This window comes from Cupressus sempervirens, chromosome 3 (genome assembly GCF_028749045.1).
Source record: "Cupressus sempervirens isolate cs-2001-9-10 chromosome 3, ASM2874904v1, whole genome shotgun sequence".
NCBI lineage: Eukaryota > Viridiplantae > Streptophyta > Pinopsida > Cupressales > Cupressaceae > Cupressus > Cupressus sempervirens.
In genome coordinates, this window is record NC_143120.1 from 1100346604 (window position 1) to 1100367360 (window position 20757).

The 20757-nt window shown below is 35.0% G+C and overlaps 1 protein-coding gene across 4 annotated transcripts in view; it reads left to right on the top strand.

Annotated features, from left to right (window-relative positions):
* The window catches only part of LOC149570617 (ARM repeat superfamily protein), a 201296-nt gene that overhangs the window by 151215 nt on the left and 29324 nt on the right, over positions 1 to 20757 (top strand). For all 4 annotated transcript variants that reach the window (XM_089823187.1, XM_089823189.1, XM_089823188.1 and 1 more), the window contains 6 exons: positions 7689 to 7801; positions 7916 to 8009; positions 8125 to 8344; positions 18044 to 18174; positions 18409 to 18555; positions 18815 to 18943. In XM_089823187.1, coding sequence (XP_089679313.1) covers positions 7689 to 7801; positions 7916 to 8009; positions 8125 to 8344; positions 18044 to 18174; positions 18409 to 18555; positions 18815 to 18943 — 834 coding nt within the window. The remainder of the gene's footprint in view (positions 1 to 7688; positions 7802 to 7915; positions 8010 to 8124; positions 8345 to 18043; positions 18175 to 18408; positions 18556 to 18814; positions 18944 to 20757) is intronic.

Consider the following 20757-nt stretch of genomic DNA (forward strand, 5'->3'; position numbering starts at 1 on the left):
AAATAATGGTAAGGGTACTATTGTAGTTACAATAGAATATGGTCAAGTGAAGCATATCAATGAAAAACTACTGGTTCTTGCACTCAAAAAGAATTTGTTGTTAGTTGAACAAATGTTAGAGCAAAATTATCAAGTGATTTTTGATAAAAATGAGTGCATAATAAGAGAGAATCCTAAAAGAAATGCAATTGTTGCAAGAGCAAAAAAGAATAGGTGATAGGGTGTTTCCTATTCATTTCATTCATGCGACCAATCACTCAGGTGTAGTGAAATGATGAAAGTAAAATTTGGCACAAAAAAATGGTCACCTCAGTTTTAATGGGTTGATTTTATTCAAAAGTTTGAAAATGGTTGGAGGTCTACCTTTAATTGAATACACAAAAGAAGTATTGAAATGTGTATTGTTGACAAACAACACGGGATAAAATTCTTAGTTACCGGGTTTGGACCCTGCTGCCTGGATTCGGGTCCGGGTTTGCACAGATCCAGGCAGGGTCCTTCATTTGGACTGTAACGCATATATGTATATATATATGCACACACACACACACAGACACTCACAAACCCACCCATGAACCGAAATGGGAAAATTTTTTTTTGCTCGAACCCATGAACCCGAACCCCGTACTGGAATCTGTCCCCAAACCCAAATTGGCAACTTAGATAAAATTTCCTCTTTGAAACTCTAGTAAAGCTAAACAACATTTTGAGATAATCCATGCAGATTTGTGTGGTCTTATGGAAACACCTTTGAACAAGTCCAAATGTTTTCTTAACTTCATTGATAATTACCCAAGAAATACTTGTCTGTATTGTTTGGCTACAGAAGCAGAAATAGTTGTAAAAAATTGTAGAGTTCAAGAGTTTGATTGAAAAACAAAGAGGTGAGTACAAGTCCAATCATTTTATTATTTTTTCCAAAAATCATGGAAGCAAGAGAGAGTTCACTACTTCGTACACTCCAGAACAAAATGGAGTCACTGAAAGAAAGAATATGACAACTGTTGAAATGGCAAGAAGTATGCTAAAAGAGAAAAAAGTGAATAAAATTTATTGGGCAAAAGTAGTATGCAGAATGATGTGTCTTCTAAATAGAAATCCTACAAAAGCAGTGAAAGGAATGACTCCCCAACAAGCATGGTTTGTGTTTCCAAGTATTTATCTCTTATGAGTATTTGATGAGTTGCTTATGCACACATGCCAAAAGGAAAAAGTTTAAGTTAGACGATAAAGGCCTTAAATGCATTTTTATCAGTTAGGAAACTGAGAATAAAGCATAAGGGTGTATGATCTAGTAGGGAAAAAGCTTGCGATATGCAGAGATGTGGTATTCAACGAAACACCATAATACACCAAAGAAAATGAAACAAAAGAAAAGAGTTAGTAATTGATGATATTGAAGAGGATGAAGAAGATGTACTCATATCATCTAGTGTTGGAGAAATGAAATATCAAAAATGTTAAAGGACAAAAAAAAATAATCCATCAAACTGTATGTTGGGTTTAAATTTTGAAAAATTGTCAAGGTCACAAGCAGAAGTGTATTTTGCATTGATGACTCAAAATTTGGAAAATAATGAGCCACAAACATTTGAACAAATCTTAAGAAAAAAGAAGAGTGCATTGAGCAATGAATTGTGAAATAGAAATAATTGAAAGGAATGATGCATGGGATTTGGTTTAACCACCTTCCGGTGAGGAAATTTTAGGTACAAGATGAGTCTACAAAACTAAGTTTAAATCTGATTGAACCGTTGATATGTAAGGCTAGATTGGTAGCCAAATGGTATAATCATTAGGAAGGTATTAATTGTACGGAAACATAGTATTAAATTAGTTTGGGCATTTGACAACTCAGTAGAGTTGGATAGTTTATCAAATGGATGTGAAGAGTTCTTTCTTGAATGGATATATTGATGTATGTTTCACAATCCAAAGGTTTTGAAATGCCTACTAAAGAGCATTATGTTTGCAAATTGACGAAGGCCTTGCATGGTGTGAATCAGACACCAAGAGCATGGGATTCGAGAATAGGCACATACCTACAACAAAAAGGTTTTTCACGAAGTCAGTCAGATGCAAATCTCTATGACAAAAGCTTAGCTAAAGATATTTTTATCATAGTTCTCTATGTTGATGACCTTAAATATGCAAGGATTAATTCAACTATTTTTTTGCAGAGTTTAGAACAACCATGATAACTGAGTTTGAAATGGCAGATTTGGGAGAAATGCATTACTTTCTTCTAATAGAAGTATGATTAAACAAAGATGAAATATTAATGTCTCAGAAAAAATATGCTTCAGATTTCCTACAAAATGTTTAGATGATGAGTTGCTGTAATAATCTCTGCTAAGTTTGATCAGAAATATGGATTTGTTCTAATGAGAATTTTGTCAAACAGTTGTTATGTAAACAAGTCCTTAAGCAAAATTACTAGTGTCATGCCACTGTGCTGATTGCTAACATAAATGATATGAAATAGTTATGTTAAACTTATGTAATTGTGCCTTTCGACAAGTTTCAAGATGGTGTTTCGAAAACACAATGTCGCAATAATGAATTATAACCAGACTAATAAACCAACAGCAGATTTACAATATGTGAGTGACAAATTTCTGAGTTCATATATAAAAGGAACATACACTGATTAGACTGCGGACTGGGTAGTTAACATACAGACCCACTAGCAGTGTGAGTACCAATATGGGGGTCTGAATATACCCTGAATGTCCTCCCAGTCCCCAGGTCCAGTTATCTGACTTTAAATGCTGTTTGCCACCTGAAATGTACCAAACCTTACTGTACTTATTCATCTCTGTTCTCACTCCATTATTTACTGCAGCTTAAGTATTACTGGTATATGACCCAGCAGAATGGTGATGGTGTCTCCCAATATCACGTTACTGCCTCCGACTCACTGCCAATATATACTGACGTTCCTGTAGATTTCCCAAACTCTGTAAGTTATTGCTGCTGTGACCCGGACCTGCTACTTCTGTGTGAGATAATCACGTGTAGAAATTACTATGAAGAGAACCGATTGCTGTCCAGTCCCTCCTATCTGCTATGCATTCAGCTCTATAATCTGATGCTAGACAATACTGTTACAACCGACTGAAATGGATGATGTACTTACGTAGGGAGCTATTCTTCTGCCGTGGAATGACTGATGTCTCTCTTAGCCGTCCAAACTCCAACTATGCAGACAATGACCTGTGTGTGGTATTAGACTCTACAAACTTCAATCACCTTTCTGCCCTGGAGCTATAATCTCCTGATATCAATGTATCATTCCATTCCTTAATTCTGAAAGTACCATGTGAGTGCTAGGTTTGCATCCAACCTCACCTTTTCTCTTAAGGGATTTCATCCTTATAAAATATCTAGTCACATTTAAGCATCCTTTAGGATTTTGTAGAAATATCATATATTCGTGGTAACAACCCCAATGCAAATGCTTCCTCTTAAAACCTCAAAGTGAGGAGAGATACAAACAACTTAGCAAAGAGGGATAAAAGACTATTTTGTCTTTTAGTCACACTGATTCATAGTGGAGCAAGAGCAAGTTGATTTCTACAACAACTCATTTTACTGTGGCAGTACATGCACTAAAGCACCTCTACAGCTCTTCAATATCAAGGTGTCAAGAGAATACCATGCTAGATAAAGTGTGCCTTCATAAATGACTTCTCAATAAGTTGCTTGCAATTTTTCTCAATAACCAAACTGAAATTTCCAAAATACTTCAATAGGTGAGACTAATGTGAGCAAGCTGACTAATCTCCCCAAGAAACTGGCTATGAAATTTTAGTCGCACTACTAAATCTAGTTACCCTTAGGCTTTCCAGCTCCAAAGTAGAGCTCCAAAATCCAAAAGGAAGAAGATAATTGAAAAATGTGAAAATGAGCCGCAAATTGTTATTATAAACCTAGAAATCACTAGATCTTTTCAATTTCCCATTCTTTTAGTAATTCATTTAAAACCAAGAATGAAGTCATTATATTAATCTCCTTTAATAACTCACTTAGGTCACTTTATAGAACTTTATTAAATTAATTGAATAATATTTACCCATATTATATGCTTTGTTAGATTCCCCGCTAATGGGGCTAGGAAAGATAATCTTAATCAAAATCCCTGTATTGGCATAAAACAAATTATGATGGCACTTGAAAGGGTAAGTGAAAGCAAAAATAAGATCAAGAAAAATAAACCTAAGTAAGTATGTTGATTGAAGTAATGTTACCAAAACAAAGAGCAATTTGAGGGCAATCACCTAAAGCTTGAAGAGGAGACACAAGTAGCTTTTGAAAGGGAAAAGTGAAGAAAAACCCCTAATGTATTATGAATGAAGACAAAGCCTAAAGAGAACGAGAGACAGAAGGAGAGCAAGAAGCTCATTATAATGCCATATAAAAGTGAAGAATGAGAGGAGAATCATCTCTTTTATAGAGATGAGGAGAACAGTTACAGAGTAACTCCCATATCTATGAATGCCACTATTCACAATATGTGTGTGCAATGTGTCCACATCATCATTAGGAAAAATAAAAGAAATGACTAGTCACAGATTTACAAGAGGACAACTTACATGTGGGGATTCCAAAAGGAATATCCCAAACATGTTTTAGTAACAATTGCTGGGTGATATTGGGGATGTTTTTGGAATGGCGGCAAGGATGGGCAGATTACTGTCCCACAGGACTACTATGTTGTTCACTGTCGTGGGAGGGAGGTGAACAAATTTCCTTTATTCAAGACATTGGAATAGGTGCTCTTTGAAGACAAAAAACCCACTATTGCTAAAATTATTGTGTTTCTAAAGAAGATTTTGGGGTTATGCTTAATGAGGCTGAAGGTTGGACAAAGAGTTATCTATGAAGCAAAGGCCTTGACAATGACGAGGAGGAAGAGTTTGAGATGAGTGACATAATCAAAGAAAAATGACGTTGAACATATGACAAAGTAATTGGTAAAATAATGAAATTCTTTGAGATGTGCCCATGTCTCGACAACTGTCTTGTTAGATGGAATCTAAGAGAGCTGATCATCAGCTACGGATAATTGGAGAAGCATCACTGCCTCTCGATTATTAAGATCCCATGTATCCTGATCAGTACCAGAGGCAGTCGGACGCTGTGTAACACCTAGAACAATTTGATCGGTATTCTGACCATTGAATTTTGAATTGCTCTCGAGTAGAATATTAGTCAATGATACCATAGCATGTCTTTTAATGAAAAAGTGTGACAATTTGTGAAGGCATGTTCTTTAAGGCAAAAATAATAGAAGGCCCAAAAAATTTGATGGGATACCCAGAAGAGAGCTCAAAAAACCTAGAGAGAATATGTTCTCGATTTCTGAATTCATTGGCTCAAAAGTTGAGACACAAAAATTAAGGCATGCATAAAAATCGGACGAAAACCTAGTTGAGATCTCGAAAACCCTTCAAGAATCAGTAATTTTTTTTGATTTGGTACAAAAAATTAGGGTTTTGAACAAAAATGGCCCTGCTGCAAAAACAAAAACCACAAAAAATGGTGGAAATGTGCAGAAAAACAGATGGCAGTTGTAGAAAAATGCCCATAAGAAGCAGATATCACAGAAAATAATTGCAAAAAATATTGCTCTGATAACTTCAAACAAGAAATTATAATATTTTTCAAAAAAATTCAAAGAACTGTCTCTGATACCATATTACGAAGTAATTGGTAAAATACTTGCTTGTTATTAACAGAGGCCGAAAGGTTTATAAATGCAAAAGAATAAAGCGATGTTTCGTTAGGAAACACGATCATAAAGAATAGAAATATTCTATTCTACCTAAAAAAAAGTTAAAGAATGCTAATAGATAACTACAACTAACTAATATTAGAAACATTCTAATATTTGCAATAGATTACAAACAGATAACCATTAACTAATAATAGAAGCTTGTCTATTATCGTAGTAGAACACAGTCAAGGATGATCAGCCTAGCAGTGTGGAAATGGGTTCTCATGTGGATATTGACCTAGATTGTCCGAGTAGAGCTGGAGCTTTGGCAAGGAAGAAGGCAAGGGAAGTCTAGTGGCCTTAGGGTTTTTTTCCTCTCTGTTTAGTCTCTTGTAGTATGTATTCAGTAACATACTGTATGCATTCTCTCAAGAGTTGCTCAAAAGGTCATGTATTGTCACCTTTTTGGTTTTTGGTGACTATTTTGTTATATCTCTCTCTATTTTCTTGTTTCTTCCAGTTGGAGCCTATGGAATAGGTGGCTTGAGTACCCTAGGTGGACTCTAGAGGACTTGTTAGCAAATGTTATCTTTACTGTTACTAATAGAATGGATATTGCTTCTTAGTGGCTATCAACTTACCAAAAAAAGGTACATACTTTTGTTAGATATATTAAATAATTAAATTAAAATTATTCCATTTTTTCTAACCTCAGCGTATGGTAATTGAATAGGCTAATTAGTTGCTCTGGGCCACTCGAAAGAAAGGTACATTACACTCTAGCAACAATAGCTGTGATTCAAATGTTTTAGATATAATTTTAGATTATAACGATTTGCAATCATATAACGTAAATTATAGAAAAACTGAAAATCAGGACATCTAAGTCAATTCAGTGCTTTTCTTGATCTTGTTACCTTCCTGGGACAGACAGACAATAAAAGTTAAGCTTAAGTAAGAAAGAAAACATAGCTATCTTCAACTAATGTATCCTAGTTGCTGAAATTTGAGAAAAATGAGGTTTGATGAGAAAAAGCAATACAGAGAAATTTGAATTTGCATACAAACTGGATATTCTGACGTACTTTTCTAATATTGATGGACTTCTCTGAAATGAAAATAGAAGAGGACATCAAAAGTAATGATTTGGATGCAAATTAATTTGGTGTACATCAAGCTTCAGTTTGCGGTAAAATGCATTCAACATCATAAAGCAAACATGGCCATTTGCAAGTTTACTCTAAAGTTTTGTGCTTGATGCAAAACATTTCTACAGGTTCTCTACTGCTAAGAGGAATCATAACACATATTCCTTTGTTAGCTCAGTTAAGTACAGCTGATTGGGTGCAAAAGAAGTTGAGGATTTGGTTTTTGTGCACTCCAACTTACATATTTTATCATATAAGAAATTTGATAATAATTATGGAGTGTGCTGACTTAGATGCTATTGTTACATAAGTTTGCTGAAACCTCTTTAGATGATGTAACTTCTACGTATGAGATGGCTAATAGAAGTGGTATTGTATTTGATTATGGCTTAAATGAAATTATGAAACTAACCAAATGTTATTTTGATGGTCTTAGTGAAGACTAATATGACGATTAGTGAATATTAAAATTGTATTTTTCATTGTGTAACGACATTACAGATTACTATATTATGAAATTTGAATTAATGATAACTTATTTATTCTGCATATTTTGAGGCATTTAAACATTTTGTTTATTGGAAACTATGAGTATCACATTTTTTTGATTTTAATCTACATGCACAAAAATATTTGTACCCTTGTATGGGGGAAAGAATGGTATACAATTATAGCCTGTACCCATCCCTGTACCTATACCAGGGTCAACAACTTAGGTTAATACACTTTACCAGCCAAATATTATTCATTTATGGAATTTGTATGTATGATATGAGGTGCAATTTTTTTTCTTTTGATATCTTGTTTAGTCGCTATTACAGGTATTTCTAAGTTTGGAGTCCACTCCAGATGCTGCATTTCGTACTGATGCAGTGAAATATGCTTTGATTGGTTTGATGCGGGATCTCAGAGGCATTGCCATGGCAACAAATAGGTAAGTAGCAATGAAGTTTGCTAATTTGAAAATTATTTCTGTATCTGTGCTTTCACTGAAATTTAGAAAGTTAATATATTTCTCTTGTATTATAATTTATTTTATTTATTGCAGTCGTAGAACATATGGCCTACTGTTTGATTGGCTGTATCCGTCTCATATGCCCCTTCTCTTGAAAGGCATTGCACATTGGACAGACACTCCAGAGGTGAGTGATAACGAAGGCCAATTACATGTTTACCTTCAACTTTTTTAAATTTATTTTTGAATAAACTAGTGTTGCAATTGTTTCACCATCTGACAACAGACATTCCATTGTGTAGGTTACAACACCTCTTCTGAAATTTATGGCAGAGTTTGTTTTGAACAAAACTCAACGATTGACATTTGATTCTTCTTCTCCAAATGGTATTCTCTTATTTCGCGAAGTAAGCAAATTGATTGTGGCATATGGGACCAGAATTTTAACCCTTCCAATACCTGGTGATATATATTCTTTTAAGTACAAAGGAATTGCAATTTCCCTGACAATTCTAACAAGGGGTGAGTACAGCACATCTGATTGATTGATGCCTCCTAATGCTTTCACACTTAATTGATTTGATTAACATCAATTTTCTGTATCAGACAAGAAAGACAGTTGACCATTACTCTTGTGTGTGTGTGTTTGTTCAAGTACAAGTCATTTCAGTCTTCTTAATGATAGTGTGAATAGCATAATTGAACAGGTTATTAATTGTTGTTTATGTTGTTCTGATATGTATATGTTTTTCAATGAGCTTATGTAATGTCCCTTTTTCCTGCAATTCGCTGAGTTTTGCTCAAAAGTCAAAGTCCCAAAGACGTAGGAGATGGAATTTTGTTGCATACCAACTTGGATCACATTTATTCTTATATTCCAACTGCTTTTCTACATTAATATAATCACTGTTTTCAATTAATCCATGCACTGCCTGTTAACAATGTTTTCAGATTGTTCTTTCTGAAAATATCGTCTTGTTTCAAGACTAAGCAAATTTTCGAAGTATCTGATATCTCTTCATGGCAGGCATTTTAGTAATATCATCAGATACCAATTTGTAGAAGTATTATTAATACTGTTTACTGTATCATCTTGTAAATGTTTGAATGTATTGTATCTTCCTTCCATGCTGATTGATATCTTTCTTTCATCTCCATAACCTTTACTGATTAAAGGTTGGTTGTATAAAATCAAATTCTGCACTTCCCTGTTTTTATTATCTGATTTCAGATTGCTCATCTCTGCTGTTGCTGCCTTACTTCCTAAACCTGTTTTGGTGAGAAAATTTATTTTTGTTGATGGATGCGCAAAACAAACCCGACTGCCCTTTCACTGATTCGTTGCATTTATTAGTTTCTAGGATCACTGCAAATGTACTAACAATTGCCATTGTGAATGATTGTGTTCCAAATGCAATTGAAGGCTTATAAATAAGAAAGGATGAGACATGTCTCATTAAGAGACATGTCTCTACAATTAATCATCACTAGATAATATATTAACATATTAGTAATATAAATAACCATATATATAATATAATATGTATAATATATATAATATAATATATATATATATATATTACATACAATAATATATATGTATATTATACAATAATATATATTATTAATATGGATAAGTATATATATATATATATAGGAAATGATGATTACCAATAACAACAATGTATCTCAGATCGAATTAATCCGACTGCAGCTACAACTTTAACACTCCCTCTTAGCTAGGGAGGATTTGTAGAACACATTATGCTCTCAAGTATATGAAAAGATATCATCTCAATATGATATTCAATTCACTACAAGGCTAAATTTCTCAAGACACCCTCTTTAACAAAAAAAAATTAAAGCAATTAGGCAAGAGCCTACAACACAATGGTAAATTGTGAGCCTCTTATGTGAGAGGTCTTGGGGTTCAAGTCTACTCGAGCTTAATAAAATAATAATAATAATTAATCACAACACATAATAATAATGAATCTTGGCTTCGGTCTCTTATCGATCAAAAAAATAAAAATTGAAGCAATTATAATACAAGATTTGAACACCACTTTAAGTGTGGTCTATCACACTTAAGTTATGGTATCTCGCAAGATCCGGCCTGAAGAACTATAACAGTTGATTTTCATGGTGTCCGACAAAATCCTGCCCGGATAACCATGAAGAGTTGATTATCAAGGTGTCTGGCAAATCTGGCCCGGAAAACCATGATAAGTTGGTTATCAAGGTGTCCTGCAAAATCCGGCCCGAAGAACCATAATAACACTTGCTCCAACACATTTTGGTGTGAGGAGATAGATCAACTATTGATAAGATCGTCACCTTACAATGGTTACCTTTTGGTTGAGGAGATAGATCAACTATTGATAAGATCGTCACCTTACAATGGTTACCTTTTGGTTGATACGTTCGTTATCATAACTTCCAGCACTCTGGGACAACAACTTAATGAAGTTTGTCATGATAATAGGTCTACCATTTATAAGATTGTCACCTTACAATGGTTACCTTCTTTATATATATGTTAGTGAAAGATCATCAGCTTTCATTACATATCATATGTTAAATGGTAGCTACCATGAACCCAATCAGAGGGTGATACAAAGGCTTTCACCTTAATTTTCTCTCACAGAGAAGAATGCATCACAAGGAGCTTCACTTAGAACTTCTCCTCATAGAGAAGACATCATTCACAAAGGATTGCACCTCGAAAAATTCTCCCTCTGAAGAATGATCCTGGGAAGTCAGGTCCAATAGTTATTCCCTTAGAGACTCTCTTCCCCAAGGATTCTTGTTATATTCACTCTGAATCTGATAGCTAATTTATTGGCGATAAGTCATCACCTCCTCATGATATACATAGGAGTGTGCATCAAAATCATGCAGTCACACATATGTATTGCTAGACTCCCTCTGAGTATCAATCTTCTAAGCTCCTGCGTTGCCTTAGAAGAAATGTCATACTCCTGCTTAATGTAGGAGATCATTGTTATATTGTTGAACAATTTTGTATCAAATATGACAACTCCTTTCTAAGTTCCAACTTACTCTTTTTGTCCATTGAAGGTCCAAACATTCATTAGCTTAACAATAGAGGTGAAAATGTTGTTCCATTTTCTCAAACTCGCCCACAATATGCCAATATCTTGATTGAGTATGATTGTGCCACATGTACGAATCTTCAACTCATACGTCGAGTTTCATTCATCAAAGAGAGACTCATTAGATGGTTCAAATGAATTCTTAAAAGCTTTATTAATGTCTCACAACAACTCAAATTTCCTTTGTTCATGTAAAGGTATTTGTTTGATCTTTAGATTAAACCTATATTATGCACATCTTGCAATCTGTGTATTCGAAATTTATATCATTAGTGAATCCATGACAATGTGGCTTACTCCCTCTGAATTAATATGAACAAGATCACCAAAAGTTGATTGAATCATATCCTCTATATGCTCCCTCTCTTTTAAGGTTGCCTGAAACATCAGTCTCCCTCTAAATCTCGGTCTGACGCTTTTTTTTATATAAAAAATTATTCAATAACATTCTCAGAGGAAAAGATCAAGGCATATACCTCTTGTAGAAAATAAAAATCACATATAATAATTATTCTCAATAATAAGATTATTATTACAAGAATATTAGAAATGCTTAATTCATTATGAATTAATTCTATTGCAATTATCAATATAGTTATTATAATAGTTTAACCATCTTAAAGCTTGTTAATAAGGAAAAGAAACTCAAATTGGAACTTTAATGATGGTTGACCATTAAATCATATGAGGTTTAGAGTTCAATGAAAAGGGTAGATTTCATTTTCATTACTTATCATCTTCTTTTCAATATCTATTTTCTACTCCTTTTATTATGTCTTTCTGGCAAATTTTTCATAGGTGACATATCTCTTACCCTAGAAGACACTTAAAGCAATATATTTCTTAATAACATGAAATGTAATAAAATATATATGCTTACCTTTCAAGAATTGTGGCTTGCAAAGTCACTTCCACAACATCTACTAATGGTATGGGTTGTGTTTTTTTTGTTATGTTTAACACGCCAGCCGACATAACTCTTATGTTGCGGTTGATTTGACGTCATTTACCTTTATTCACGGTGGTACTAAGTCCTATTTTATTGACTTTCTCTATGATTTTGTATGGGGTTTTCCCTTCTATTTGGGATGCCACGTTATGTACGATCAGGTGTGTTTGGAATTTTCTGCATTGATATATCAGCAGGTCCCTCTGTCTCCATTTGGTGCATACAATTTTTTGAAGATGGAGCCTTTCCTTAAATCACTTTCTCTTTAACATTTGGTGGTGGGTCACCTTCCTATGTGGCTACCAACAGGAGGAGATTTCTGGCTCTTACGGTTTTGCTTATATTCAACGATTGCTCTCTATTATATAGGTGACTACATATATTGATCTCCCCCTATCCTCTTTGTTCTTTTCACTAACTAAATTACTTTTGTGCTCCTCATCTTGGTCTCTCCTCCCTCCGACTGTTATATTATAGTAGTTCCAAGGAGCTACACACTTTCATATATTTTATTATCTGAGTATGCGTCTAAAGTCAGTACTTAAACCAATTATGGCTGAACTTAATTACTTTCTCCCTCATCTTCATGAGGATTTATTCACACACATTGCGGAAAAGTCTTGGAAACAAAAAATTATTTTGATATTTTCACTTTAATCTTTAACACATGATATATCGAGACGATGCCATGTATTATCGATACGTTTGAGTATTGTCGATACTTTTGAATCTCTTGTGGCGTATATCATTTACTACATTAATTTTGACATCCTTTCCATGCGTAGCATATCAATGATGAAATGCTGAAGCATAGCGTTGAAATATTTGTTTCCTTTAACAAGTCCCAATTTGGGCTAGTGTAGACACTGCAGAATTGGCAATAATATCAGGTTATAATAATCTCCCAAGAAACTCAGTTGATCCTATCTCCTGCCGAGAAGGCATATAATTGATCTTGGTTCCTTTCAATGGTAATATAGCACTTTCGACAAGATATTATTGCTCCAGCAATAACCTTACATTGCAGACATACTATTACAATTAATGATCCCAAAATCTTTGTTGTTGGGCATCTATGCATGTTGGGTCAGTGATGAAATTTGTTTCTTTTAGCTTTTGACTGGACACTAACTATCAAAGTTGAAAGTGTCTGATGACTAACAAGACATCGACTGCTTACCTAATGACTCATTAATCGCCAAATTTCTTGACTATGTTAGATACTCAGGTGTCAATTGAATTTTTCGTTAATCAATGACTTGTGTATCATTTTCACATCAATTATCCTCCTTGCTGACTGTGATCATCCCCATGTTTTTTTTTATCGACCATTCTAAACTAATTAGTAGATTAGATTTCAAAACTTAATTCAAAGACATGAGTGGGCTCGCTGCTAGGCCTTTCTATGCACTCATCTCATAGAGAGAAATCACAAAACAAATAGCTGCCTCAACTTCATTATCATCTGTGCTCTCAAGAGTCCAACTAGACGTGGATAGGAATTTTTTAGAGCATAACTCAAACTCTCGATTCACATGGCAAGGGTCGATTGGTGGCGTACCCCAGGGATTTATGAAGGACATGAAAATATTTTGATGAGTTCGCACAACGTATTAACCAGTTTGACCCTTCCCTTACTATGGACAGCCTTGACCCTTCCCTTACTTTGGAAATCCTCGAGTAATATTCTTTCTCAACCTTTAAACACATTTTTTTTACATTTGCAGTTTGGCTTTGATACCATGTTAGTTTCTTGGATCGCTGTAAATGTACTAACAATTGCCATTATGATCGATTGTGTTCCAAATGCAAATGAAGGCTTATAAATAAGAGAGGATGAGACATGTACAATATATATAATATAATATGTATAATATATATAATATAATATGTATAATATATATAATATAATATATATATTACATACAATAATATATATCTATTATATACAACTATATATATAGGAAATGATGATTACCAATAACAACAATATATCTCATATTGAATTAATCCGACTGAAGCTACAACTTTAACAACATTTCCTTAAACAGGGCAGCCAATAATTACTCTATTCATTTAATTTAAATTCCTAAATAGTGGGTACCAATGCAAAAGGAGGCCGGCCCAACAATTAATCTTGTTTTACTTTGTTTCAGTTGCCTAGGTTAGGGAGGTAAGCCTTAGCCTTTAATACATTTTAACTGTAATTTATTGATTATCTTTTATTTTGTGTACCCAAAACCTAGGCAGGGCATGACAATCCTTGTTTCCCACAATTGCTTGTCCTCAAGCAGTGATTGTCTTGACACAATCCTTGGATCTCCTTGTGATATATTTGGCTTCTGCTGTGCAACTTTGATATTATCTACTGTGAGCATTGATACTATCCCAAGGCATAGATCTCAATCTTCAATTCAATGTGAGTTATCTCAACTAGTGATTGGAAATTTGGCAGGTTTGTAATCTTATGAGAAGTTTTCTATTGTCAATTTTTATCATGATAAATGTTTGGTTGGTCTTATAGATGTCCCTTAGAGACAGGGCAAGGGTAAACTTCCCATATATTGAGACAAGGATTAGAAGCATGACACACACCTACACACCATGTTCTAAATCAACCAAAAATAGAAATCTCCTAGTGACAGAAACACATTTATATTAATCACAGATATTTGTGGAGTGGACATGCCAAACTTGAAACATACACATAAAACACAACATACAAACGAGTATATGTAGACATAGTATGCAGACAAATTGCATCAAACATTATGAGTAGCTAATTAACCTATAACCAATCCTTGCTTAGTTCGAAAGGAAACGCAAAAGGGCACCCGTAAACTGCCCAACCGAAGTAAGCTCAATAGTGCCTCAAATCCAAAACATGACCTTTTGCCTTGTATCTCACAAATGGCGGGAACATCCAAATTTGACTAGTTCCATCCTTTGGGGTAATTAATCCATCACTTGGCCCACAAGAGGCGAGAATATTCAACTACGAACAAATCCTTCCCTTGGAGTAATTGATTCATCACTTGGCCCACAAGAGAGAGGAACATCCAACTAGGACTAGATCCATCCCTTGAGATAATCAATTCATCACTCGCCCACAAGAGGCAGGAATGCCCAACCAAGACTAGATCCATCCCTTGGGGTAATCAATTCATCACCTGGCTGTCAATTAGGACTAGATCCTCCCCTTGGGGTAATCAATTCATCGCATGGCCCACAAGAGACATGAATTGTCCCTTGGGGTAATCAATTTATCACTTGGCTTGCAAGAGGCAAGAATCTTTGACTGGGACCAAATTCGTCCCTTTGGGTAATCTAACTTCTTGTTTCAGTCATAGAATTGTCACTTCTCATTACCCTTCCATGTAGGGTTAATTCTCAAAACTCTTTTCTCTATTTTGTCCTCTTCTTAGTTTAGAATGTGATGACTATTTCTTTTTGGACTATCATACCCTCATCCATGCAACACAAGGTATGCCTGTCTCTATTATGTTCTATGGCTCAGGTCTCCTTTCATACGAGTCTACAACTACGTTCTTGAAGTTTTCCATATAGGCATGTTGTGAGGCTTTTACACCATCGCTCCATTACAAATGAGAAACCCTTTTTAGTTCGTAGTTTTTAGGTTAGTTAGGTTTTGGCAGTTCAAAGCTTAAAACATTGAGGGGTGGTTGAGAGATAAAGTGGCCAAGTTACGATCATAAAGTGAGAATGATAAAATTGAAGTTCCTTGGGGTCAAGTTATAGTGGATCTTAAAGCTTGAAGATGTAGGTTCCAGTGGTGGTGTGAGTAATGCCGGATGAACCCACAACTCATACACCTGTTGTGTCCTCAATTGTAGATCACAGTCTGCCACCAACTTCTGCTCTATGGTGGTCTTCATCAACATTTTTTCCGCTAAGAGCTTCTTTTCTTTGGCATCAACAATCTCCATGGAACAAGACTCCAACATAGCCTTCTCTTGAACATAGCTAGCCGAGACTCCAACATAGCCTTCTCTTTATGGACCTCCTCCAACTGAGCTACTAATGCGTCCCTCTTGGCCTGTGCTAGCTCGAGTTGAGTCATCATGGTAATTATCTCTGTTGCCCTTGCCTCTCTCATGAATCATATCTGTCTTGAGGTGGGCCACCTCTCCTTATACTGCCCCCAACAACTAGGTAGCCAACTCCTCCTGAGCCGACACAGTTGACACATAACGGCCGCATGTGAAGGAAATGTGCTTAGCCCTCCAAAGAGTATATAACCTTCTTGGAAAGCCTGCTCAATCTCATGAATTTGAGAATCCTCTCAACTCTCCCTTACACTCTCTCGGAGAGCCCAATCCTCCAACATAGACATGGTCTTTGTAGCTGGCCATTGGCAAGACTCATAAGACTGCAAATACTTGAGCAAAGCCACCGCGTACAAAAGCCAATAATTGCTCCCACTACTAGACAACTCCCTAGTGAGCCTAGTATTGAATAGAGGCTGTGACCCTCATGGCTCTTGTGACCATCTTCTGTAAATATTCCTCCAAGCCACTATCATCGAGCTCCCACAGAGGCTCTCGTTGACAGTTGTGCTAAAGAATTTCCATCAACTATCATTGTGATAACCTTGTTGACGCTATGGATGCTTAATTGATAATGAGCCTCTATCGAGGATGCTTTTGGAGTGTGGATATAGAAAAAGCTAATTACAATGGATCTAAGAAACTTTCAATGTTCTTGTCGGGTGAGAAATAAATGCACTTTCACATGTTCTTAGCTCAATTTGTGGCCTTTTTTTCCATTTTGATTTCATTTCCTAGTTGTTTGATAGGTGAAAAGGGAATCAATCAAAGGTTCTCGGTTCAAAGAAAGTTTTATCGTTAAAATGTTTAGGATTATTCATTTGTGTGGGTGCTTGATGTTATAGGTTTTCACACCATCGCTTCATTGCAAATGGGGACCCCCTCTTTCAGTTCAAAGTTATTATGTTGGCTATCTTTGACATTAAATTTGGCAGTTCAGGTCTTTAAATTGTTGAGGGGTGATTAAGAAAAAAAATGGCCAAGTTATGATCTTCAAGTGGGAATGTAATATCAAAGTTCCTCAGGGTCAAGTTCTAGGCTGAATGTTAAATCCTAGGTGTGTTTAAATTTTGGCTAGTCAGATAGTTTGAAATGCACTTTAAAGGCATATTTTATGCAGAAAGGCCTTAAACTCCTTATCTAAATTGATTTTCCATATTTAAAATTGCCAAAATCCTAAAGAGAATCAATTCTTTTGTAGAAAATTACACAATCTGTTCTTACCATGAATTTCTCGACTTATTTAGATTATAATCCGGACTTACTATGAATTTTCCCATTTACTATGAATCAAAATCCAGACTTACTTTGAATTTCCTCACTTATTTTGATTAATTTCTGGACATCGCATGATTTTCCCCACTTTAGTTGGCATTTTCTTGAAATTTCTTTGAGGTGTTGGGGATAAAGTCCAGATGTAGCATGCAATTCCCCACTTTAAGTGGCATGTCTTGAAGTTTCAGATAGCTTTTTTCTTCTGTTACTTTCTTACTTCATAAATCTGCTTTGATGAGAATAAAATATTCCTTGATGCATGCCCCGAATGAACCCCACTGACCTCTTATATATAGACTAATACACACCCTCCACTGATTGGTTGTATCTCCTTAAACAGGTCGGCCAGTAATTATTCTATTAATTACATTTAAATTCCTGAAAAGTGGGTGCAATGCAAAGGGAGGTCTGCCCAACAATTAATCTTGGTTAACTTTGTTTCAGTTGCCTAGGTTAGCGATGTTGGCTTTAGCTTTTGATGCCTTTTAAGTTTTTAACTGTTATCTAATGATCATTGTGCAGTCTGTATTGAAACCCTAGGTGGGACATGACAGTTTAAGAGCCAAATTTATAGTTTGGTTTGACAATATTCTGTGCGTAGTCTTTCTGCAAAGTAAATGAAAAAGATCAAAAGATCCTGTATGAACAAAAGCCTGTTTTTTGTTTCTTCTGATTTGTCGGGTCAAAGTTTAAGATATCATGTGTTAGCTAAGAGAGTTGTTATTTTATCCATTTTTTAAGAAATCAGAGATATGCAATCAGAACTAATTATATTGCAATATGATTCTAATTTAGTATTTCTCATCTGATACAGCATTGGCTGGAAACTATGTGAACTTTGGTGTATTTGAATTATATGGAGACAGAGCACTGGCAGATGCTTTGGATATTGCTCTTAAGATGACATTATCGATTCCATTGGCTGATATAATGGCTTTTCGAAAGGTAAAACAAGTTTCCATCTAAATACCTATATCATTTAAGAAAAGCTTAGAAACAAATGGGCAAAGGATGCAGACTTTATTTTATATTTTCTTGAAGGATCACAACATCAGTTTTAGAACAGGTGTCCTAGTATTTGTGTGTTGCTCTGTCAGTCAGTGCTGTGAATAATGCAACATAATTCAAAGTTCTCTACTTTTTGACATCTTCCACTGGATGTTCTTTTGTTATTTCCAGCTTACACGTTCGTATTTTGCTCTATTGGAAGTTCTGTGCAATAGTCACATAAATGTCATTGTCAATCTGGATACAAGTACCTTTGCTCACATTGTTGGCTCTTTAGAATCCGGTCTTAAAAGCTTGGATGTTAACATCTCTACACAGGTATAACCAAATATTTCTTACTATTCCTGTATTATTTCTTTATGTTCTTCTTTTCTAACAGAGATAAACGCAACAAAAACTGGAATTTTTTCTTCTCAGGTTTCGCAACTGCTAGGTTTTTTGCATGGTTTTCTACTGGCTGTTGTTTATTTCATACATTCAATTCAAGTTGCAATATCTTAACAATAACGCAGTCCCCGTACATTGAATGGATTGATTTGGACTGATATGTTTTGTTTACATTTTTATTGGATGCCAGAGCGCTTCAGCTGTAGACAATTTAGCAGCTTTCTATTTCAACAATATAACAGTGGGAGAAACACCAGCCTTGCCTGCTGCTGTCAATTTAGCTCGACATATTGCAGAATGTCCAAATTTGTTTCCCGAGGTATGCTCTAAAAACAATTCACCCTTGTATAAGCACAATGTTTTAATGATAGTATTGTGGGAGGCACACGTGACTCTAGTCTCAATTTTAATTCCCTTTTGGTCGAAAATTCTGTAGGAAATTTGCATGTAAAACTTTGGAATAATTCGAAATTTATTTATTGTGTTGAAGCAAGGATTTTTATTGCTTTTGAAATCTTGATACATAATTGGCTAGTCTTAAGTGTACTGGAACAGTATGTGACATTGATTTCATATAAATCCTTAGCTTATATGCTGAGGAACCATTATAACTCTTTTCTTGAAGCATCACTTGGAGATACATTTAATTGATAATATTTTGAATTATGATTTGGAATTGTTTGATGACCCTTCTATGTGATATAGAAATAGAAGTGTTTTTTCAAATCTGTTAGTTCTATTATGATTTATTCCACTGTATTGAGGACCTGCAACTTCTGCAAAAAGCTCTTTGAATGTCAATTGTATGTGTTAATCAAGGTCAATTATGTGCAAGGGTATGTGAGCTAGAAATCCATTGATTCCCTTGCACCTGATGATACAAACCTCCTACAACATAGGTGCTAAGAATATTAATGCTGATACCCAGAAATATTCAGCAGACAATGCTCAAAATTGTAGGAATTTATAGTTCCAAGGAACGTGATGCAGTTACAGCAGGAGGAACCTCATTGAGATCAGCCCCAACTGTGCAGCCTGTGTTAACACAGTGGAAATCAACACCACAAGATCAATAATAACTCAACAATGATCTGGGAATATGCAAGTCACACCTTCACATTATCACATATTCATAAATTTACAACAAACTGGCCAGCAACCTGTAAGCTTATGTGCTCAGTTACAAACAAATTCCAGATTTCTAAGTCCTTTGGTCCTTAAAGAGTCTGCTACCAAGAATGTTCTACAAACAATGATGAAATTCCCCAATATATAGAGGCTTCGCCACAAACAAGACAACCGAGATCAATTACATTTCCCAAGAACAAGAAAACATAGTACAAAAATATAGGTTAGGACCCAAATCGTGAAGATCTCGATGTCAAGTTGTTGAAATGAAGCAGGATCCAAGAGATATGTCAGCCAAAGATGAAGGAACATCATGGTACGAGCCAGTAAGCTTCGCCAATCAAGAAATTGTTTCGCAAGATTAGAAAACTGTTAAGAATAATGGAATAAGATCACTGAGAATTCTGATAAGATCTCAGAGAATTCTGATAATTCTGAATAATTCAGACAGTATATATGAGAGTGTAGCAGAGAGTACATGATTGTACTAAATATTATATTTACCAATGTGACTTATAATATATCTTGACTGATAAATATCGAATACCCTTTCTTGGATGACTGCTTGCCTTGAGATTCAGATTACCATTGTTATTGTCTCTCAAAACATAGCACGGGGGTTATTAATACTTTACTAAGGGATGTAGTCACGTAAGGGTATGACCCATATGTGGCTCATGCCACATAGGGTCACATCCCTATGTGGAGTTTGGTTTGCACGATAACTAAAATCACTATTACTAACAAGTAAAAGACTAAGTCATCGGGAGGATTATAAGGGAAATTCTTACTGCCGAATGCAGTCATAATATCCATGTAATTACATTTAGCTCATACAAGTATATATATATATAATTGGACACTTAGTTTCTACATATTATCAAATCAATTTTCTATCCGCTTCAATATGAATGAAGCTACTTCCTCAACAAAAACTTCAACTGACTGTTAGAACATGAAGAACACACATGCCCGAACAAGAATCTAGAATAACTCTACTATGAA